The sequence below is a fragment of the Ambystoma mexicanum genome, chromosome 11, assembly GCF_040938575.1.
Source record: "Ambystoma mexicanum isolate Mex_15411 chromosome 11, UKY_AmexF1_1, whole genome shotgun sequence".
NCBI lineage: Eukaryota > Metazoa > Chordata > Amphibia > Caudata > Ambystomatidae > Ambystoma > Ambystoma mexicanum.
In genome coordinates this window covers 914,086,223-914,110,461 of record NC_090934.1, presented here as the reverse complement: position 1 = coordinate 914,110,461, position 24,239 = coordinate 914,086,223, and the positions used below count along the sequence as shown (strand labels likewise).

The following is a 24,239-nucleotide window of genomic DNA, read 5'->3' as shown; positions in this document are numbered from 1 at the left end:
TTTTAATGCGAATATCTTGAAAGGGAATTTGCCAAAGGTCGACAGACATAGTAAATTGAATGCAGCTGTTTTGAATATTGAGCCACTTGAAAAAGAGTTGGAAACTAGTCTTGTCACCTTTCCATACCATCAGAACATCATCAACGTAACGGAACCATTTAATTACGTTACCTTTAAGCGGATTGTTATCATGGAAGATGGATGCTGCCTCAAAAGAATCCATGAATACATTTTCTAGGTCGGGAGCGGTTGTATGAAAATTGTCCACGCCTCTCTACAAGCCATTGCATGGTTCTACCCAGTGCCTGTTAGTCGACATTGCTGCCCGCTGCTCCATCCCAGGCACACCATGTTGTCTAAAGTCACTATCAAGCACCTCAGCCTTATCACAACCACTGTGCTTGCACTCTGCCTCACCCTCTCTGCATTCTGTCCCATTACAAACAACACCAAACAAACTTGCGCGCTACTACCACATCACCACATCACCTCAGCTCTCTCTCCCTACGCCACTCTGTCCACCTCTACTACCACACAACAACCTCACCACTCGTACACAGCCATGTCTCACCTACTGCCCTGCCCCATTATAGATAGTGGACTCAACAGGCTCAGAGACCAGACTCTACCCTTAGATCTCAAATGTCTTCCCACACCTATTGCACTCAGGAATATTCGATTAGGCACCGCCCCAACCACACATACTCCCCACACATCAAACACACTACTGTACGCATGTCTACACCTTCTCACTCAAGTATACCCTCCATTAAGCCTGCACAGCCTACCTCTGACTCAACCACCACACCACACCCATCTCCACTGAAATCAAAACTAACTCTACACCACTTATCAAATGTGCCCTCCTAGCACATGCCCTAGAACTACACGATCTGTTAACCAATCTCAACCTTGACATACTAGCCATCACAGAATCCTGGCTACATGAGGCATCAGGCTCAGCTGTCGCCCTTTCTCTCCCACCAGGCTACACCATCCTCAGACAAGAGAGACCACTTCACCTAGGAGGTGGAGTAGCCCTCATTTCCAAAGACACCCTCCCACTCAGACTTATTTGTCACCCATCAGCCAGCAACTCTGACATTCTGTCTGCTAAGCTTACGCTGTCCCCTAACCGCACCATCAACATCCACGTGCTCTATTGCCCCCCAGGTCTTCCTTCAGACTTTCAGGGACACCTTATCCATCTACTCAGTGACAACCTAAAAAGCTCCACTAAGACGCTACTACTTGGAGACTTAAATCTATGATTCAATGACGCCAAAGACAAAGCTGCTGCCAAAGAACTCCTTGACATAGGCTTCACACAAAAAGTCTCAAGCCCTACTCACTCCAAAGGCCGCACTTAGGATTGGGTTGCAGACCATAATTGTCTCACCACCATCACCCCCAATACAGCCATGTCATGGACTGATCACAATTGTATTGAATTCTCCCTTCCCTTCACTGCTAACTCTAAACCCCCCACAACTGCCCCTGCAGCTAAAGCAAGAAGTTCTAAGACACTCACACAGGAGAACCTCCATCCACACTTGAATATCCAGACACTCGCGTCACTACTAAAAACTGCTTTGATATAATCTCCAGCCAATACAAAGCCGCCATCATCAAAGCTAAAGCTAACTCCTTTAATGCCTGCATCTCAAATGCCCACTCTCAATCTAAGGAAATATTCGCCATCTTCAATGAGCTCATTTCACCTCCTAACTCCCCGGATGAGATCATCAAAGATGAAGCATGGTGTGCCAGTATTGAATCGCCCATGCTAAACAAAATTGATCTCCTGCAAAAAAAAAATCCAGGACCACTGTAAAACCCTACCTCACCACCCTGGACCCAAAGAAACAGTCTACACTCCTCCTCTCACCAACCTCACCAAACCGCTCTTCTCCTTCAGCAACATCACTGAAACAGAAGTTATCAACCTCCTCAAAAACCTAAAACCGTCCACATGCAAAGCAGACATATGTCCACCTAAGCTCATCAAGGAAAACGCCGACATTCTTGCACCGCTCCTGACAGCCTTCATCAATGCCTCCTTCAGATCAGGCATTACACCAGCAAGCCTAAAAGAGGCATGGGTTTGCCCCCTCCTGAAAAAGCCGACTGTAGACCCACTACAGCCCAACAACTACCGACCCATAACCACTGTGCCCCTCCTCCTCAAGATCTTGGATAAAGCTACCCATAGCCAGATCCAACACTTCCTTGAAGCTCATTCCATCCTCAGATCCAGACAATCAGGCTTCCGCAAAGGACATGGCACGCAAACAACTCTGGTGGATTCAAAAAATCAGATCACCCAAATCATGGACTAAGGAAAACAAGCCCTATTGCTGCTCCTTGACCTGTCAGCTGCTTTCGATTTAGTGGACCACAAGACTCTCACCTCGCACCTTACCCACTCGGCTAACTTCTCTAAAGAAGCAGCCCTCTGGGACACCTTCTTGGAAGGCAGGGCAATGAAAGTGTTTTCTAACATAGCCAATGCAGCCCCAACAACCATTCACTGTGGAGTCCCGCAGGGCTCCTGCACAGCACCTACACTGTACAACTTGTTCATGAAGCCCCTCTTCGACAAGCTTGAGGCACTTGGTATTGCGTATACTAATTACGCTGAGGATACACAGGTACTTCTCCCACTCACCGGAATCTATAACAAAGATTCTGAAGCACTTCACCTAATATATTCCACCATCCAGGCCTGGATGGCAATTAATGGCCTCTGCCTTAATGGGGAGAAGACGTAAATCAAAATTTTAGGTGTAAAAAACACACTAGCCAAACTCGGCAGGCATTATGCTAACTTCACAATTGACAACACGAGTATCCCTGTCTCCACATCCGTGAGGACTCTTGGGGTATACATAGACTAATAAACGCTATAAAAACCTACTTATCTAAGCCCAACTGTCTATCAATAGCCAGAGCCACCATTGGTGCCAAACTAGCCTATTGTAATGCCCTTCTAGCAGGTACATCTGAAAAAAACCTCCATCGACTCCAAATCACACAGAACAATGCGTTTAGAGCAGCCTTAAGCATCCCTAAAAAGGAACATATCTCCCAGGCTAGACAGGTAGCTCACTGGCTCCTGGTTAAAGAGGCATCACTTTCAAAATTCTCACCCTCACACACAAACGCTTCACCCTCTCAGCTCCATCCTATCTATCAGAGACTATAGAGAAAGTCACATCCACTCGGCCCGTCAGGACTCAATACACTAACCAACTTCACACCCCATGCATCAACAGGTCTAAAGCTAATGGGCTAGGCTTCCCATACATTGTAACCATATTATGGAAAGCACTACCCACTGACATCAGAACAGAAAACTCACTCTTGGCTTTCCGAAAAAACTCAAAACTTCTCTCTTCGTCTAGACCCCTTGATTGCCTTGCTCATTCTTATGCCTGTAATGTATACTGTTTTTCTGGTTTTCTCGAATCCTCTGTAACTAAGAAATCTGTCTGTAACAAGCGCCACAATGCCACGCTATCTCACATGCGTGTTCTGTAATATGTTTGTGCTGCTTCCCATGTTTTTCTGTAACCAAGAAAGCTGTCTGTAACTAGCGCCATGATGCCCCGGGGCTGTTGCGCGCTCTACAAATTCGAATAAATAATAATAATAATAATAATCTTCAATGAAATCATGGGACCCTACCCTGAGAGGAACTCCCAGTCAAACGCTGTGATTCGAATTTTCAGAGCAACACTCACTGTAACCCATGGACTCAGATTCCCAGTATAACCCAAGTGCTCGTGATCCCAGTGCAACACGGGTCACATTCTCAGTGAACCCTGGGGTGCCATGTCCATGTGCAGCACACAGATTTACAATCTCAGTGACATCCAGGTCCTCGTGCCCCTAGATAAACACAAGGGTACACACATCCAGTGATACCCAAAGTTCATCCTGCCAGTGGAACACATGGTTACACACGCCCAGTGAAACCAAAACCTGGTGCAACTAGTGGAACGCAGGAGGGCACATTCTCAGTGAAACCCAGGGTGTCATGCCCATGTCAATCACAAGGATTTACAATCTCACTGAAATCCAGGGACTTGTGCTCCTAGATAAACACAAGTGTACACACTTCCAGTGAAGCCCAAAGCTCATCCTCCCAGTGGAACACGTGGTCACACATGCCCAGTGAAACCCCAAGCCTCGTGCTACTAGTGGAACTGAGGGATTCACACTCCCAGTGATATCAAAGAGTTTCATGTCCATGTAAAACACAAGGGTTTACAACCCCAGTGAAATTCAAAGGTGAAACACAGGGGTTTACAACCTCAGTGAAATTCAAAAGGTGAAACACAGGGGTTTACAATCTCAGTGAAATTCAAAGGTGAAACACAGGGGTTTACAATCTCAGTGAAATTCAAAGGTGATACCCAGGGGATTACAATCTCAGTGAGATTCAAAGGTGAAACACAGGGGTTACAATCTCAGTGAAATTCAAAGGGGACACACAGGGGTTTACAATCTCAGTGAAACTCAAAGTTTCATGCTGTCAGAGAAGATCTGTAATTGACCTTTTCTGTAATTTCTAGAATTTTCACTGTGTTCTACTTTCTCCTCCGCAGCATACTTCTCTCACTACACCAGTCCCTTCTCTATTTCGGTTTGGTTACTGTTCTTCTTTCTAGTTGCGTAACTTGTGTTACACTTCTTGACTTTCTCCGATTCCATTGCATTCTCTCTTAAGGTCTTTCCTTACTTTGTCATGTTTTCTTATCTCTTTTACACTGATCATCTTTTTTTCATGACTTGGGCCACTCATGTTCGGTACCTTTGTGCCATTCTTGCTGACAATGTGCATATCTTCTTAGGTTCAATTCACCAATGAAACGAAAAGGCGTGTTAATTGAAGAAGGCTACGCATACCTGGAAATAACCACTAAGATTGGGGTATCTGTACATTATGACTATGGTGACACACTGATGGTAAGACCCAGGTGGAGCTCCACCAGCCCTGCTGCATTTGCATCCAGAACACCAGCACCCTTTAACAAGTATTGTACATGTTTGTGTGTGTGCATATTTAGACATGACTATTTTGATTACATGGATAGCCATTCCTAGATGTGATGGTCCACTGAATGACCTCAAATTCCCCTAAGGCCACCTGAACAAGACAGAGTATCCATCTGAGATTCTGCCCTGACTACCAATAACCTTCTTGTCTCTCTGCTCAGGTGGAGTTAGAAGATAAGTACAAAGGTCAAACTTGTGGCATGTGCTCCAACTACAATGACAACAAGGACGATGACTTCAAGATGCAAGGTGAGACCCCAAAGGTTATTACCAGGTGAAAGTCTACAGCTTTGTCCTCAGCCCATGTGTGACCGTGCGCAGGTCTCAAACGGCAAGGATGCCGATTGACAGAATTTAGGATTGGAGTGTCTCAGATGCAGGACCTCAGCTAACAGAGTAGATTAACCAACTCCCAAAGGAACACAAAATCAATAATTCCCTTTGGGAATCAATGGCTTTCAGAAATTCATCAGGGTCTGCTCTCCACACTCTGAGTCTGCATTGGCTACACATTTCAGTTTACCACTTACAATGTATTTATTTATTTATTTATTTATTTATTACATTTATAAAGCGCACCTAATCCTTGGGCATCTGGGTTTAAACGACAATGCTCGTTTTAAAGGGATTCACATCCGTGTACCCTGCGCATGTCTAGCAGTTCACCTTGGAGTAAACAAAGCGTTGATATATGGCCCCGCTACAGACCGCTCAACATTCAAACATGGCAGTAACGCGGTGTTACCCTAAAAACCCATAAAAGGAGAATGCACCACCTGCAAGATGTGACTGCCTAATGCCTGCTATTTCTTTTCAGGTTTCCAACTAAGCTCAAGGCAGTTTGGAAATCATCAAAAAGAGAACCCTCCTGGGGTGTCGTGTGCGGATGTCCCTGCTGCCAGTGGGAACACTGAAGATAAGTGCATTGATCAGGTAGGTGGCCCTGGAGAAGGACGGACATTCTCAGTGACAGTGCACATTCATAGGCAGTTTGATTGTTCACATACCGCAGCCACTCACACAGTTGCACAAGTCACAGGTAAAGACACAGGAAAAGACAAGGTAAAGACACAGTAAAGACACAATAAAGACTCGGTGCCATGGGCAGAGGGCAGCAGGCATCACATTAAGGTAAACTCCTTGACAGCCCTCTTGAGACGCGTGGCTCACTGCCATGCAACCCTAAACTAGAGATCCACAAACAACCCTCTGTAAAACACAGTCATAATGGAAGGAAACTCACAATCAAATGTACTTGAGAAGTGGTGCCATCCTCTGAACCACTGCAAACCAGTTACCCCCAATGTGACCTTTTGAAAGCAGTTTACATTGCAGACATTTTTCTATTTGAAACTTTAGGAATTGTAAAAAAAAGAAAAAAAGTTGTGTCATCTAATAACTATTGCTAAAGCCCCAAGAAGCTTTTCCAGTGGAATGTACAGTGCAACTTCACATATGCGTTGAAACTATACCTTTGATAGGTTGCAGGAGCTTACAATTTAAAGTGAACCCGGGGAGCACCTACTGACATCAAGTTCAGCAGCTGTGCTGGCAATTGGGAGGAAAATCCTTGAGAATATTCCTGCGCGTGTGAGCAGGTTATACAGGGACGTCATTTCACCAAAATGCCAGAGGTAGTGGAAGTGACATCACAGTGCCACGCCCCAAGAGTGGCATCACAGGAAGTGATGTCAGTTGACCACACCCCCATGTGACACCATAGGAAGTGATGTAATTTGACCACTCCCCCACGGGGAGTTATGTCATTTGACCACACCCCCACATGAGATCACAAGAAGGGGCTTCATAAAGCATTATCCCTCAGTACACTAACAAATATGGTTACGATATCAGTGTATTGTGACATTTCATACAAGAATGGATCATCATATGTAGCAGTGTCAAGGTCAATGTTGCCATGCAAAGTGTATGAAGCCAAATCCCCTCTTTATGTGGATCTGCCCTGTTATTTCAACAGGACTAAGGAGCGAAATCACATTCTGGGGGACAGGGGCAGATAGGCGGGCATGGGGATAGGGGAAAGCCAGGATAAAAGGGGAGAGGGAGAATATTTCACCAGAAAACATGTATGGCATCCACAGTCCTTAATGATTTTGGCACTTACCCCAATTTCTTCTGATTCGACAAGTTACCTTCAGCATTGTGTTGTACTGTGTGCAGTTGTTTCATGGACTTCATTACTCCTGCACCAAAGAGCCAGACGTCTCCGACTTGCATCGCCTTCATAACCTAGTGCTAAGTTTAAAATGGGTTTGATTAGTACACTGGCAAATACTGCTACCTGCCTTTCAGAACCCGGAACCATTATATACAACCCACTGAATTTCCTTGGCACTCTTAAATTCTAATCACTCTCTCATAATCACCATCACTCCTTAAAAAACACATCCAACCCAGATCCCTTTTCAACATTTGCACCCTAAATGCAGACTCAGCAAACAAACGTTCATGACTCCTTGGAAGATCCTGATAATGACTTCTTGTAGATGACTGAAACATGGTTTATAGACAATTACACCACCTTGATGACCCTCTACAACCGGCAGGCTACAAAAGCCATGCTAGCAACATATTGAACACATTTCGCAGAGTAGTGTCTCTCATATCGGGGGATAGCTCAGGGGCAATGTGCTCACCTTGGGAGCAAGACAACATGAAGCAACAAAGGTGAAGTGAAGGTTAGGGGATTTTGGAAGTGGTTCACCCTCTTCTAAAAAAAAGGGTCTTGTTTAATAAGATATTTGTCCATGAATGTGACATGTCTGTCACTAACCCTGCACACTCTGCCTTCCCCTCACCAACCCTGATGCTTGAACCCCAACCTGCTCCTTAGCTGCCCAGACCCTTGAACCTGGGGCAGTGGTGCAAAAGAGTGAACTTTGATGAGTTGGACACCAATGTGAGCCTTTCTGTTCTTCTGAGGACCACCAACATTGCCTTTATGCATGCAAGCCATACCCATGCTCTGAGTGGTGTCTCGCGCAAGGCGCTCAACAGCTCGCACAGACATTCCGGGCCTGCGTGAACTCCACACAAGTCCCAAGAAAGTCCTGACAGTCGGTTCCATGAATCGCTGAATGCAGAATAGTGCGCAGTTTAGTGCATGTCCCCTATTTCCCCCGTGAATAATTCCATGAATCGGGGCCCGAGTTTACAGATGTTGCACCCGACAGCATGACTGCACTGTGCAAACTCATGTGGAAGTTGTGCACCAGGAACAGCGGACCATTACATCTTCTGTAATATGGCCACTGGTTTACTTTCTAATATTTCCTTTACAAAATACCTCTGACGGTTGTGCCATGGTCCTGGCAGTGTTTTAACTTATACTCTGCAGAAGAAACCGTGTCAGGGAAGGCTATTTACAGTTTACCTGGGGGAGCGAGTAGGAGGGGACAAGAGTGGGGTCTATTGGTTTGTTTGCAGTTCATCTGAGGGAGCACACACATTAATTGGTGATGTAGAGGGTTTGATGCATTCGGCATACTGACTACAATATACAAACATGTAGGCCTCAGTGGGCCTTGGGTCTGAAACATGCTGTTTCACAAACACATAATGCATTACACTACTACTATGGATTCAGTGGTACTTACTTATTGACTTCGGAATGGTGTGCAGTCCTATCAAAGCGACAACTAGCTCGCACACAGATGTCGGCAGCTTGCGCCGTACCCACTGAGCTACCTTACAAGCATTAGCAAGAGGAGTGTCTGGCGGAGCTCAGATGCTGCAATACAGGTCTGTAGGTCAAGGACAAGGTGAGACTAGGCTGTGTGCCCCGAGCAGGGCAGGGTAACCTGATCCTGCCCAGCTGTCCCATTGCTGCCAGAAGCACTTATCTTCAGGGATCCCCAAACTTTCCGGACAGCAGCTGATGCCACCTACCTTTCCACAGAGACATTCCCCCCTTGGGCAAATCACCTGCTCCCCACCCGGCTCCCTGTGCCAGCAGGTGAGACACCAGCCCGGTCCCAGAAACCCCAGCGGCGTGGGCAAGGGGCAGAATCTGCATCCCTCCCACTGGCAGCTCAGCCAGGGACAAGTCCCCGAGGAGTTCTGTGCTGACACCATCGCCGGACTCACGTGCCAGAATCGAGGGTGGCAAAGGCATAACGCCATCGTATTTCATGTAAAGCAGAATGCATTATTTAAAAAATATGGTTTAACTTAAATCATGTTTTTTAAATAATGCATTCTGCTTTACATGAAATACGATGGTGTCATGCGTTTGCCGTCTGCAATTCTGCCCTTTTAAAACCCGTTTAAGAGGGCAGAATCATGGGTGGCATTAAAGCAATGTATAGCAGGCGTAGCAAGGTCTGCACACACACCCGCAGCGGCGCAGCGGACCGAGCCAACCTGGCTCTGCCTGGGCCTGAGGCTGCTGCCTGATGGCGATGCTTCAGGCTAGGGCAGGCATGGCGGCACGGCCACCCGTGACCCGGCACAGGGCACCACGCACACACCCATGCTGTAGCACCAGCCAGGCCAAAGGCCAGGCTCAACTTACTCTCCCAGCACCAGGCAGCACACACTCACATGGCAGACACACCCACCTCGACCCCCACCAGTCAACAGTCAGATACTGCCACCCTACTCACGTGCTAGAACTAAGCTCAAGCTGGCCTTCTCCGGAGGAGCGAGTGTCGGTCTCTTCTTCTGGTGAAAAACACGTGCAAACTGCAAAGCCAAAATGGAGGACCACAAGCACGTTGCAGCACGTGCTCATAGCTGTGGACACGCCCCCTCCTCCTCTGATTGGATGAATGCCAGAGGTTGCAAGAGAATGCCAGAGGTTGCTCTTGTGACCTCTGGCGACCCCTAAATGACGTTCCTGAGGTTATATACAACTGATGATTATTCAGATAAGTGCATTATGTTTGCAAACATGCCACCTCGCCCCTTAGAAGGCCTCTACGCTGGGAAAAGGAAGAAGATCAGATGATGGGTGGAGCGGGAATGGTTGAAATGAATGAATTGATTTCCTGATGAGAAATATCAAGAAACACTGCCTATACTAAGATGCTAGAGTTGATTAAAGTGACAGGAGTCAAGGCCTGTATATTCAGAAGAAACGGTTTAAAATGGTCTCACTGTTGTACCATGCTTAATTGCTCCACACCTTATCCTCTGTCATTTGTGTTTTTTTTCTAAATGTATTTATTAGGCGTTTTCATGACGCAATGGGCAATGGCAGTATTTAGAGTCTGGCCAAATAACTATGTCTGGAAACTGTGCACATTACATTAGTGATGATACAAATAATTAAATTTGCAAAATGAAAACGTAGAAAGCAATGGCAGTTGATTTAATGCATCAATTAATTGATACGCTTGAAGCAAGGGGGCGCTTTCTCCGTCTGCACGCTTCAGTCCAGCGGGTTGCTGCGTGACCTGCGGCATCTCTCAAATGGTGCAAGAGGGGGATTCTGACCATGCGCTTTTACACCCGTGCAGAGGCTCCAGTGCAGCAAACACCTCCAGGCTTTTGGAAACTGTGCAGAGTCGGTGCCTATTGATGACTATCTGCCCAGCTGCACCACAGACCTGTGCTCCTGCGAAAACGCATCCGATCCCACTTTGAATTGCGGCTGCAGTGCTCTGGCCCAGTACTCGAAACAGTGCATCCGCGCTGGAGGACGTCCCGGGAACTGGAGGAAGCCTGACTTCTGCTGTGAGTAGCTCTGACTTGCACGCTCGTGTTCCTCTCCACCGGATTCCTGACCAGCCGGTACGCTCTCCCATTAGTTAGAATGCACAGCTTACTATTGTACACACCTTCGTTTCTTTCATGGTTTACCATTCACATTACATGTAGTTGCTTAGATACGCAAAATAATAATGAAAATGACACATCAGCAAGTACGGCAAAACAATGGACGTAAAGTCAAAATACTAGGTGCTCTTTCTTGCAACAAGTGGCCATTTTGTTATATTCAGCAATCATAAAATGTTTAAATGGAAAAACATCTGTATAGGAAAAGAAAATGCATTCCAATAAACTAAATACATACTTGTGCTCAACAGTTAGGGCCTGATTCATGTAATAAACGGCGTGAAAAATAGGGATTTTGCGCACCAAACCACTTGCGCAATCCCGTTTGTCGATTCATGGAATCGACTGTGCAGGACTTTTTTGTACTCTGTGGGGACTCTGCGCATGCTCAGCACGTCTCTGTGAGGGGCCGAGTGCCTTGCGCGAGACACCACGCAGAGCGTGGGCGTGGTCTGCACATAGAACGCAATAGGGGGCGAAATACGCCCATAATAGGAGGCAATCACACGCCCACAACTGCACAGGTAAAATTGTATTCATGGATCTGACCGCGTACCCTCACGTCGGGCAAATGACCACGCAAAGCTCCGGATGTAACCGCCACCAATAGGCAGGTGTACAGACACTTGCGCATAGTAATCACGGCGCAGAGGTAAGTTTGCATGTTGGATTTAGGGGTGCTTGCATGCAATTGGCGTTCCAATAGAAGTTAGGGGTGCACATAAGCAGTGTAGTGGGGTGTAGGGACGGTTTACGGAGGTTTGCACGTATATTTACAGGGAAATGTTAACTATTATGTTACGCATGTTGATGGGGTGTTCGGAATAGTTTCAAAGGACACTACGCAGTGTCACTGCGGTGCTGGCCTGGTTGTGTGAGACGCCGCGCAGCATAACAGGTGCATGAGTTCACGCCACAGGATTGCGCACAGGTAGGTAATGATGGCTGTTCTCTGCTTTGCGGGGGGCATTTCGGGGGCACAACGGCCACGACTTGCGTTTAGGCTTACTTTGCGGGGATAATTGCATGAATACACAGAGCGCTCAGAATAACTTAGTCGTAGCTGGTGCGCAGTTCTTTGCGGGATCTATGCACACTTTCCCCATGATTGGGGCCCTAAGCAAGGGTGAATTTCCTCAAAAGTGATCAGCAGGTTCCCTAAATCGCCTGCTGAGATTTAGGTCGGTTTGCGGGTTCCCACCAATTTTATTTCCATCCCGAATCTACACAAATTTGGCAGAGATTTTTCAAAAAAAGATTATAATTTTTATTGCAGCCACTGCAAACACAGTTAATTTTGGCTTCTATATTAAGGGCACAAGCAGGTGTAAGCCATTAGTCATTTAGACATTTTGCTTTCTCTGAGCAACCCTGGCAGGAAAAATTCAGAATTTCTGAACTAAGCCATTAACTTGATACTTTTTTGCTTTGAAAACGTGGTGGCAGGAAATGTTTCACCTTTTTAAACCAATGTTTAAAGCAACATTTCATCACCATGAATTTTTATAAACTTAACCTGAATTTGTTACCCGAATATCTCAAACTTTTGTCCAAAACCCGAATCGCGCAAATACAGAGACAATTCAGATTATTCTGGTTTGGACACATTTATTTTCCGTCCTTACTCACCATATACACTCGCTTTAAATAGTGTGGGTTTATACATCCTCTATGCATATCTGAACCAAAAAAAAAATAGTTTATATTTTTATTTCTTAAAACAGTTTAAATGTTTCTATTTTGTAATATATAATCACCATACTTCCCTTTTGCACATTGTAATGCGGTCATTGTGATTTTAAACAGGTTTTTGTCAGACTTTTGTTTCCACCCTGTCATTTAAATATATATATATATATATATATATATATATATATATATATATATATATATATATATATATTTTTTTTTTTTTTTAAAAATAGTTTTTATCTTGAAAAGACATGTTGAAATACATTTCAATGGATCGTGTTTTCATACACACTGCAACGGTATTCCTATAATTTTCAGAATTTCATATCACGGATGCTCCATTATTTTGAATCTTCTAAAATGTGCAATATCATGACACTGGGTCAATTAGTATACAATTTCACGAAAATGGTAAAATCAAAATCTCCAAATTCACACAGCCCTAGCAGCCACTATTCAGAGCAGTCTACACTAGGGATAGGTCAAATTATTTCTCCAACTACATACAGTGACCCTATTGTGCAGCTCTTAACAAACAATTACAATCTAACAGATTGTTATGACTGTCTGACTGTACAGAGTGAGCTTTAAATATTGATTTTCAAAAATACAATATTTCATTGCTTGCTTCTAGGGGGGCAACATCTCCCACATTATCCAAGGACGTTTGCCATTGGACAACATAGGTACTCAAGCAAATATGTCACCCAGAAAATCGTACACAATATCATACACACTGCCTTAATAAAGATGGCATGTCACAAGCATGTTTATTGCCCTCTTGCTTTTGTAAGAATTGTTGTTAAAGGAACGTGCATTCCACATACAAAGGAGTAATACAACCTATAGCAAATGGTCTACAGAAGGCATCCATGGATGACCGAACCCCAGCACATTCTATGGTGTGATCAAGCAGTTCTCAACTCTTTCAGAAATATCCCATCAGCACTCCTCTACTGTTAGACATTACTGCAAGAACTGAGGTATATGCTTTCGACAGCTGTCTGCTAATCAAGCACATTACTTTGAAATGTGTACGATAAGAAATGTGTGTGGATGTGCAACATTTGAATGGAAGGGTTTTAAATAATAATTCTATTTCCCCATTTTGGGTATTCATGTTGACTTGACCCTAAACAGAGTTCCTTAATAAATTAAATCAAATCAGTGCATGGAAGAAGTTAGGAGGGGGCTTCTAGGAACCTGGCAAGCAAGAACGCGCATTTCTTTCATGCAAGGCGAATGTGGGCTCTGAACGTATGCTCTTTTTCAGGCATGTTAGTGTGTGATACCGCTCATATCATAACGTGGTGCCTGGTGCCACTGTGCCATGATCCAGAGGTCCTTGCATTTGGCGTGTTACAACACACTCAGTTATTTATCCATTCACTCATAGCTGGGCAGTTTGGTGTAGCTGCTTATTTTATGGGATCCAGGAAGTGTGGACTCACATGCAAACTGAATGCTTCTAGCCTTTGTAAATTCAGTTTTTTTGTGATCTAGCTATTCAGCAACCAGATCCTCAAGTCATCTTCCACCCTCAGCAGTGCCAGATCACTGGCATCTAGCAAGCCCTTTGTTTATTGGTCTCTACCTAAGGACAAGGGTCATTCATGCAGTGGGGAAATTATCTCTTAACCAGGCTCTGAGCTGCAGACCTGGCCCCGCTCAAGGCAGTCCATTACACCGCCGGTCATCTCATTACCGGCACCAGCAAAGTCACCACATCTCTCTCTCCCTGTGTGAGCTTCACTGGCTCCCCAGTGCCTGCCAGAATTCTATTCGAAACTTCTTGGATCATCTATAAAGCAGTCTTGAGCAGCACACCAACATACCTGGCGGCTGAACTCCACACCTCTCAATAGTCTTGTACCTCCCTCAGCAAATTCATCAAAATGTTGGAGTCAAAGCTACCACGTAAAGAGAAGCCCAACAAACAGTCCTTCTCCTGCCACTACTTGACCCTCTAGAACTCTATCCCACTGCAGGTTGTCAAGCCCCACCATCCCCTAATCCTATAAAACACTAAAAAGCATGGCTCTTCCATCAATACCTCCCGCATGACTAAATCCACATGTTTCTGCCCTTCTACCAACAGTATTGCACTACTATTACAAAACACCATCCCCAATGCTGTCCTTTACACACTGTAAAGCACTCTGTAGCTCTCAAGCTAAGTTTGCACAATAAACGATGTAATAAATCAAATAAAATCATGTAATACATCAGCCTGACAATACATACATCGCTATAGTAGCATATTAAAAACAATGAGTATGGCTGTAGCTTTATTTTACTCATCCTGAATAAATGCGTGCAGTCAACAGTCTGGAAAGGATTGAGGCCAACAACAATCACCTGTTCGTTTTAAAAAGTAGTATGAAAACGGAGAGAGCTAAATGAATGAAAATGTATGATGAAATCACCTGCTTGCAGTTATTACTTCAAACAGCACACAGCTTTATGCCGCCTTCCATTCTAATCACCGAACATATACATCTCACATGCCACAGACCATAGTCAGCCCAATAACCCTCCCACTCACTGCTGTGACGTCACCCGTCACCCACTAATATCACATCACGCCAATGTACAAAGCAGTGTAAACAAAGGCAAACTGCAGCAGACATCTTCCGAGCTCAGAATGTCCCTGGGGACAGGTGATCACTGCAGGTTTAGCATTGCAACATAGTTCAGACATGCGCTTTTGCTTTCGTGGGTTTGGGGGTATTAGCATAATTGACCTAAAAACATTTGACCTAAAACATTTGATAATATGTTTAGTCCTTTTTTGTGTCAAATTTTATTAAATATATGGTGGTGGGTAAGGGTATACATTAGGTTGAGTGGAAGTGTAGGGGGGAATTGTGGGGGTTTCCCCTGCATTTTAGACCGAAAAAAAGGTAAAATAAATTAGATCAAATGTGATTAGGTCAAATGTTTTAGGTCAAATAGACCCAAACCTTCTGTGAGGAATCTAATTCTCTGCAGAATTTTAGATCCAGGGAAATGTATCTTATTTCCTGCACTGATGCTCTGGGTATTAACCACCACTTGCTGCCAGAAGTTGACTGACTGGCCTAGCGTTCTTTGCACGCATTAATTGATCAACTCAAACCTCCTCTAGGGATAGTGTGTGCACGTGGCACTGGGACCGCAGCCATTCTGACTAATTAAGAAGGTTGCCACCCTTCGATGTAATCAGGAGGGTGTGAGGTATGTGGGGGGAGGATGGGATTAGTGCCATAACCGTGGTGGCGTCTTCCTAGTATGTATATTAATCAAAATGCTTCCCTGTGTTTTTCCCTCTCTGGATTTATAGTCAAAGGCTGCCCGGACAACAGAGTGTACATGGAATGTGGGAGCGCTTGCCCCGACACCTGCTCAAGCCCAAAGAGGAGCCAGCAGTGCAAGGATCCGTGCACAGATAACTGCTTCTGTCCACCTGGTACAGTACTCTTCATGTCTTTTGGAAGCTACACACATTGTAGCACAAATAGATGACCGTGAAGGGGCTGCAAATGAGAAAAACACACACACACAAACACATACACACACACACACACACAAACACACACACACACAGTGCATGCATGCACCCTCTAAATACACTTCATTTGAAATATTAAAAAAAAAAAACTTGTATTTGAAATAGGCTTAAGGGACCTCATTTTAACTAATTTAGGTCAACAAAAGTCCCCCAGTATTCCTGTTTCACGTGGTTCCAAGTCTGACAATCGGCTGTGTATCTTTATCTCTTTCCATCAATTACATCCAAAGAAGAGAAGTGACATCTGTGAATCCAAGTGCAACCTTAAAAATTAGCAAATGTTTCAGCATTCTTGCACACATACATGCATGGGCATGGTCAACCACACAATCCTGCTCAACCGTCTTTGTGATAACCTGGGCATCACTGATCAGGCTCTGGCCTGGCTGACCTCTTTCCTCTCTGATCATCCCTCCCAGGTCCAACTGGGGTCTGTATTACCATCTATCTTCCTCTCCACCTGTGGGGTTCCCCAGGGGTCTAACCTCTCACCCTAGCTCTTCAACCAATACCTAGCAACTCTCGCCCACTGCATTGCCATTTTCTGATCAAATTTCCAGTGCAACGCTGATGACACTCAACTCCTTTTCCTGCCTAACTGCCATTCAAGATTGGTGTGCTGCCAATGATCCCTGTCTGAATACCAGCATGACTGAGATCCTCCTCATTGGCACACCATCTCCATCCTTTTCCCTCACTCTCTTGCTGGCCTCCCTTGGCCCTCCTCATACCCCTACCTGCGATACTAAGAACTTCGAGTCATCTTTGACTCCACGCTTTCCTTCTCCGCCCATATCTCTGAGGTCTCTAAAAAGTCAAACCTCCTACTGCACCTACTCAGAGGTACTCTGCCTTTCCTCTCCTTCCCTCAAAAGCTCACTGTCTCCCAAGCTCTGGTTCTCTCTAGGTTGGACTATTGTAACAGCCTCTTTTTAAATCTACCTGCCTCTACTCTCCACCCACTGCAACTTATCCAGAACAGGACTGCAAGACTTGTCCTTGGCCTCAAGGCCTGGGATCGTATGTCTCCAACTCTGAAATCTCTCCATTGGCTCCCAGTGGATGCAAGGATTCAATTCAAAACCCTCTGCATTGTTCACAAGGCTTTCTGGGGCCTGGGTCCAAAATACCTTCAGCTATCCCTCCGCAAATAACTCCCCTCTCGAGCTCTTCGCTCCTCTAACTCTAACTATCTCCAGGCCAAATGTTTTTCAAAGAAACGAGCTGGGGTAGAACTCTATCTTTGGCTGGGGCCTCCCTCTGGAACAGCCTCCTTGCCACTCTAAAACTTGAGGAGAACCATCTCTGGTTCCGGAAGCACCTCAAGACCTTCCTCTTTGATCTGTCTTCGCTGCCCCTCACCCCTGCTGCTCTGCTCTCTCTTGGCATTGCGCACCTGGCCACCCTCTGTCCCCTGGGCCCAGGTACCTGCTCACCCTGCCACCCTCCTGCACTGCCTCCTGCCCACCCCTTGCACTGGGGACTGTATCTGTACCCATACAGCACCCCCCATTTTCTTCTTTTTCTGAACTTATCAGACTTACCGCGTCTGCTGCCTTAAAAACAGCACTTGCCACTTGCTGGCTGCACTACCACTGTTTATTGTCTCCATTTTCTATTTCCAGCAGCAAACATGTTTATTCGGTTGTATAAAAACAGCCATTAAACGACAGAGATACACATTATTACACAGATGCAGGTTACAAATTTCATAAAAATGCAGTTCCATACAAGATAAGGGAACAAAAAGGAGAAACATAGGACCACATCACCCTCTGAATAACTCCCCATGCCAGGGCCTGGCCCCCAAAAAGCCTAACCGAACACGGCCCAGGGGAGTGAGGTTTGCCCCAGACAGGGGGAGGGGCCTCCTGACTGGCCTCAAGGGATATTTAGAGCCTAGATATAAGTGTGGGCTGATTACAATTCCGCTCCCGGGCGTCCCTCCCGTCCCCCGCCATTGACCCAGGACCCTACTCGCCAGTCTCCAGTCAGAGAAGGCCAGTTCCACTATGTCCATTGAGCTATTGCCCAAACTGGCCATTCTCCGACAGCCCACCAAGGATTCCCTGGACACAAAGGAACAACCTCTCACGGATCGTAACCAGTGAACGCTTTTATTTACGAGGGACTCCCTGGACTCCAACAAATTCCTTTCCATTTTTGGTACCCTGTGGAGATACACTGTAGCTCGGCCAGTCTGGCCTTGAACAGGAGGCTGAGATGGACCGTCTCTGTGTCGTTGACCACAGTCGATCATCCCCCCATGATGAGGGCTTATTGAACCTACTGGATTTGGGGCAGATTCTACCGCCCCACTGGGTTCACTATGCTTGGATCCCCCTACCCTGGGAGCTTTTTCAAAGACCGAATATATCATCCCAGACAACAGGCTAGGGCCAGAAGAAGTTGGGGCTATAGTCTCGGGACAAGGAGGGTCGAGGTTCTTAGGGTGTGCCAAAGAAAAGTCAGAGAGACCCTTACAAACAATTGGGGTGGAAAAAGACTCCCCCTCCCCTTTCCCCTTCCCCTGAATGGCTATTAGTGTTGTGAGCAGATTTCTAATAGCAGCCAACTCTGCCAGAACTTGATTACACTTACAACCCCCGAGTGACATGTCCACCTCGACTGATGGGTTGATAACCGGCCCTACCGCCGGGGGGGTTTCACAGTTTGGTTGTTTGGACACCTTGAGTGGGGATGGATGAAGAGAGGGGCTAGCCAATAGGCGCACCGTAGACAAAGGTACACTCCCGCAACTTATATTGCCCAGGGGGAGGTTCCATACAAGAACATCGTCAAGCGAAGGGCTGCCCCCCGCAGTTGGGCTGGCCAGAGCAGAGTTGGAAGGAGTCTTTCCCGGGCTGGCACGAATGTTAGAGCCAGATGGCGGGGTGGAGGCCCTGATCTTGCTGGTAGGAGAGGAGCAAGCTGAGGGACATCTGCTGACTAGTGCTCCAATTCCTGCAGTGACTTCCTCATTGGACTCCGACATCTCCGTTCCGGGACCAAGAATTCCAGAAAAGGATAACACCTTGGGGAGGCTGACACTCAAGGTGGAAACATGGGGAGAAAGCACAACTGCGGCGGACGGGTGGAACAGCGAGCTAGGAGGTCTTCCTCCGATGGAGTCTGTGGTAGCCTGAGGCTCAAAGGTACATTCCCCTCCTTCACAAGGATCAGACAGACTGCCAAGGTTGATAGGTATTGGGCCTTCCCTGATCCCTTGACCTGCGACTATACTGTTCCCCTGCGGTGACCGACAACCCCCTTCTTTCAACTCTAGTGGGGGTTCGGGGGAACAAGTAAAGTGCTCACCCGCATGTACTAGAACAGAGTTTTGTCCATCCAGATTTAGGGCTTTTACTGGCACTCCCTTCTGATCCCGGGCGTGGGACCTCTTCACAGCCAGGACCTTCCGCTTGGAGATAGGGCCACTCTTTTGGCGGGCGAGATGGACCTCTGAGCAAAAAGGAGGAAGGTGGAAGGGTGAGAGCGCTGGTGACGGAGGGGGGGGTTTCCTAGGGGGGCCATGGGCTTTCAAGGATCTGAGGGACTTGAGGAGTGACATTACGGGTTTGGTTGGTCCACACCAGTTTTCACCAGTTTTCAGCCCCTATGTCCAGAACAGACAACAACTCCTCTTACAGTCCCTCGCCAACACTTACTTTCACCCTTTTTCTCCAGGCGGCCGGGCCTTCCTCTTCACCTCCTGAACACTGCGTCCTTGCACCGCCTTAAGGTCAGAGTGACAAAGTCCTGAAGTCCTGAAGGTACACCTCCACGGGACCGCAAACACCCTTCGCGGGACGCCAACACCCGCGCCCTTGCTCCCCCGCGGGCTTCCTGCCCTGCGGGGATGATAAGGAGAAGAAATAGGGAGGGGGCGTGGCCTCCCCTCCGGCAGTACGGTGGCCCTCCTGGGCTAATGAAACACCCTTCGCGGGACGCCAACACCCGCGCCCTTGCTCCCCCGCGGGCTTCCTGCCCTGCGGGGATGATAAGGAGAAGAAATAGGGAGGGGGCGTGGCCTCCCCTCCGGCAGTACGGTGGCCCTCCTGGGCTAATGAAACACCCTTCGCGGGACGCCAACACCCGCGCCCTTGCTCCCCCGCGGGCTTCCTGCCCTGCGGGGATGATAAGGAGAAGAAATAGGGAGGGGGCGTGGCATCCCCTCCGGCAGTACGGTGGCCCTCCTGGGCTAATGAAACACCCTTCGCGGGACGCCAACACCCGCGCCCTTGCTCCCCCGCGGGCTTCCTGCCCTGCGGGGATGATAAGGAGAAGAAATAGGGAGGGGCGTGGCCTCCCCTCCGGCAGTACGGTGGCCCTCCTGGGCTAATGAAACACCCTTCGCGGGACGCCAACACCCGCGCCCTTGCTCCCCCTCTATTTATTTTTCTTTATTATTATTTATCTGCTCTCCTCTGCTCCGCACTTTCCATTCTCCCACTTCCATGCACTTTTCCCCTTTTCCCTTTCCCATGCACTTGCGCATTCTCAATGTCACTGGGCCTAGTAACATCGTTGTTCTGTGGTGTTCTCCCCTGTTCCCCTCCATTGCCTAGAAACGCTCTAAAACACTTGTGTATGAGAGCAATACAAATAAAATATCATATCATATCAAATCATGGGCGTTTGGTATTCTGATGGAGCACCATCTAGCGCACAATAAAGGCACTGCACATGAGATAATTTCCGTCCCTTCACTGTTTTACTGGAATACAGCATAGGAGGAGTTCGTGGCAGGTAAACCACAATCACTTTTATAAGTGTTTGGAGTACATGATGTCAGCTTTAAAAACAGAAAACAGAAAAAGAAGCCTCCTGTCTTCTTTTTTACACTACTGGTCTGCAGGTTTTATGTTTACTCCATGAAACCACCCGCCCCACCCGTTTAGTTGTCAAAAGCAAGTGGCAAATACCTGCAACATTTCTACTTGGCAAAGTAAAATAAATAGGGCCTCATTACGAGGTTGGTGCTAGTCATGGTGCCATTAGCGCCATGACTAGCACCAATAACGGGACCGTGTCCGCCCTCGATCAATGGGGACTTACCGGTCCAGTCCGACCTTGGCAGGACCGGTAAGGCCCCATTGTACAAGCCATTCCCCCTTCCCATTGAGCCCCTATAGGGCTCAATGGGAAGGGGGAAGGCGTCAATAACGGTACCGCAAATTGCGGTATCGTTATTGACCCCAGTATCCCTTAACGGGTCCCGTCCATAACGCGTGGTCAAACCAGGCGTTAAGGGAGGGACCTGCTAAGGGACCTCGGAATAGAGCGCAAAGGGATTACCGGCACCGGTGTCATTACCGGTGCCCGGTAGCCCTTTGCGCCCACCTCAGAATGAGGCCCATAGACTTTAGACTTGCAAAAATCTACTTGTTAGCACAAAACAGTGTTGCATTTTCTAAAGACATTTTTTCCCCCTATGATCACTTCTGAATCTTTTAACTAAGAAAATGTATTACAAATGAACGCCCCTTCTTCTCCCCCCTGAAAGAAAGGCAAAAGATCTGCCCTCTATTGTCCGGTGCAAAGTGACTTTACACTGCAAAAATACACTTTTCATCGCTCTGTGAATCAGGATGTTTGTTGGTAGTGCAGTCACTTGGTACCACGCTACAAATTCCATGAATCAGGCCTCCAGTCCCCTCAGGACCTTTCTAGTCGGGGCTGTAAACTAATGGCCAACCTCAAAGGCTGGGACCTGTGCACACAAACATCCTGCATAGGTCTGGAAGGTTCCATGTCATTTCATCGCCTGCAATTCCATCCCCTGTCATTTTAACGTGTACATTCCAACGAAAATGCTCATTGTGTTTTTCATTTTTGGGAGGGAATTCCCCCCAAGCCCGTTCCCACACTTATTTTTTGCTATTGCCTACCCGCCCAAACCCTGATCTGCCCTTTCCCACCCCCACCCTAAAAAATGTGACGAGCATATTCATTGTAATATGCACTTTAAAATGCCAGGGGATGAAAATGCAGGCAATGAAAGGACATCGTACCATCTGTAAAACATCCTGTATCCTCTTTTCGTAACTTGTCCCTCCATGGCCTGCCTGAGCAGATAGGACCACTTGATAAAGAATGTTCGCTTCTCATTAACTAAGCACCTATTTCTACAATTACTATTCTTCGACCTTTCTTATTCCCCACCAATGTTTCCTGTTAACCCACTGAGTTCGCCCTGCCTACAGGAACGATTTATGATGACATCAAAAGCAAGATGTGTATCGCAGACACCAGATGCCCCTGCACTACCAACGGCCAACATTATTCTTCTGGAGAATTCTACTCAACTGCATGCAAAAATTGGTAAAGTCAAGAGTTTTGTTCTTAGTTTTTAAATCTGAATTCCTGGATGGGAACACTTGATGGCGTTTCTGAGAGCACTTAAGAAACACCGTAGACAACTGATTTCTTGGGGGATTTATGATGTGGCAGTAGTTGGTGGAAAGGGGGGAACGGGGCACTCAGTAAGCACGTATGTGCATATTTAATGGAAGGTTTAAAATAATATATATGATACTCCTGCACTATCACTTGCTTTTTTGCACGTAACCTTGCACTGCCACCTGTTGGCCACATTCTTGTTTCTTGATGCTTAGATCCCATGTCCTGCACTTGCTCCTCCTCCTCAATGCTGCCGTCTCCTCCATCCATGGCTCTCCATTTGATCACTCCCTAATTAGTTTGACCGACTTTGACTCTTTCTCCTTCAGGACTACTGCAATTACTAAACATAAATTCAATCAGGCCTCTTTGGCCTCCCATTTTAGCCAAGCCAGGTTTTCCCTCCAAGCACTCTGGACTTCCGATTGGTCCATGGAGCAGGCCTTGGTGGATTTGCAGCCAGCAGCTCTTCTCCATTTCAATATCCCTTTACTTCTCACTTTTTCATTCCACCTCTCTCTCAACCCTGAATCTGACTAGCCGTCTGACAACTAAGGATGGCCACATGCCTCCCCTGCCAACGCCTGATGGAGAAATGCAATGTAATGTTACTGAAGTTAACATCTTATCCCTACAGCACCTGTGTTAATGGTCAGTGGAAGTGTGCGGCACTACCCTGTGTCAGGGAATGCACTTTCGAGGGCGGCTCTCACATCACCACGTTTGATGGAGCATATTACACCTTCCATGGAAACTGCCTTTATGTCCTTGCAAAGGTGAGTTTGGATGCGAGCACCATTTCTACAGGCAATGAGTTAAAAAAAAGTTGCACAGCCATCCATGCTGCCACACGAAGACCATCTTGAAAGAACCTTAACAAATGAGACATATTGTTTTCTGAATAATTCCGTGCACAGTTTAACATCAAGGAGCAGTGCCTTTGTCACTAAATGCCTGATTCATGGAATTTGGAGTCTGGTGCAAAGTGACTATGCACTGCCAACAAACACCCAGATTCACAGAGCAGTGCAAAGCGTATTTTTACAGTGCAAAGTGACTATGCAGCAGTGCAAAACCAGTGCAAAGTCACTTTAAACTGCACAAATACACTTTGCACTGCTCTCTGAATCTGACTATGCACTGTGCTAAAAATTCCATGACTCAGGCCCTTAGCCACTTAATGCTTTGGACAACAATTAGGAATTGTCCTTGGCTACCCAATCTGCCCCTCCTTCCTCTGCCCAGCACTCATATATGTATTTACCTACTGTCTATTTACAAGGCCTCATCTTTGAAACAGCATCCCTTAATAGCAGCCACTTGTATAGCCTCTTGTATGCACACGGCCCAATTGCCATGTCCTCCAGCGCCCTCTTTTGGCACTCGTTGATTGGTATCGCCTCATTTAAGATAACCTGTGCCCACAGCAAGGGGTGATGAATGCACGCAGCCAATGCAGGCAAACCCCGCCTGGAGAAATTACGATAACACATATGGGCCCTCGTTACAACACCGGCGCTAAACCATGGCGCTATTAGCACCATGGTTGGTGCCGGTGTTGTAACGGGTCCGCCATCGTTCAATGGGGAATTACCACCCCATTCCAAGGTTGGTGGGGCGGTAATTCCCCATTGAACCATGGCCCTTCCCCATTACCATTTTCGCCCCATGGGGCTCTATGGGACTGGGGAAGGCGCTAAGTACGGTACCGCAAATTGCGGTACCGTACTTAGCA

General features: G+C 46.7%; 1 protein-coding gene across 6 annotated transcripts in view; it reads left to right on the top strand.

The window, feature by feature from the left end:
• The window catches only part of LOC138503907 (mucin-5B-like), a 444,631-nt gene that overhangs the window by 58,293 nt on the left and 362,099 nt on the right, over positions 1–24,239 (top strand). For all 6 annotated transcript variants that reach the window (XR_011279729.1, XM_069623995.1, XM_069623992.1 and 3 more), the window contains exons 3-9: positions 4,857–4,971; positions 5,223–5,310; positions 5,879–5,994; positions 10,542–10,758; positions 15,875–16,000; positions 22,309–22,426; positions 23,142–23,280. Coding sequence is in view for 5 of the 6 variants with exons in the window: in XM_069623995.1 (XP_069480096.1) it covers positions 4,857–4,971; positions 5,223–5,310; positions 5,879–5,994; positions 10,542–10,758; positions 15,875–16,000; positions 22,309–22,426; positions 23,142–23,280 (919 nt within the window). In the remaining variant the exon portion in view is untranslated. The remainder of the gene's footprint in view (positions 1–4,856; positions 4,972–5,222; positions 5,311–5,878; positions 5,995–10,541; positions 10,759–15,874; positions 16,001–22,308; positions 22,427–23,141; positions 23,281–24,239) is intronic.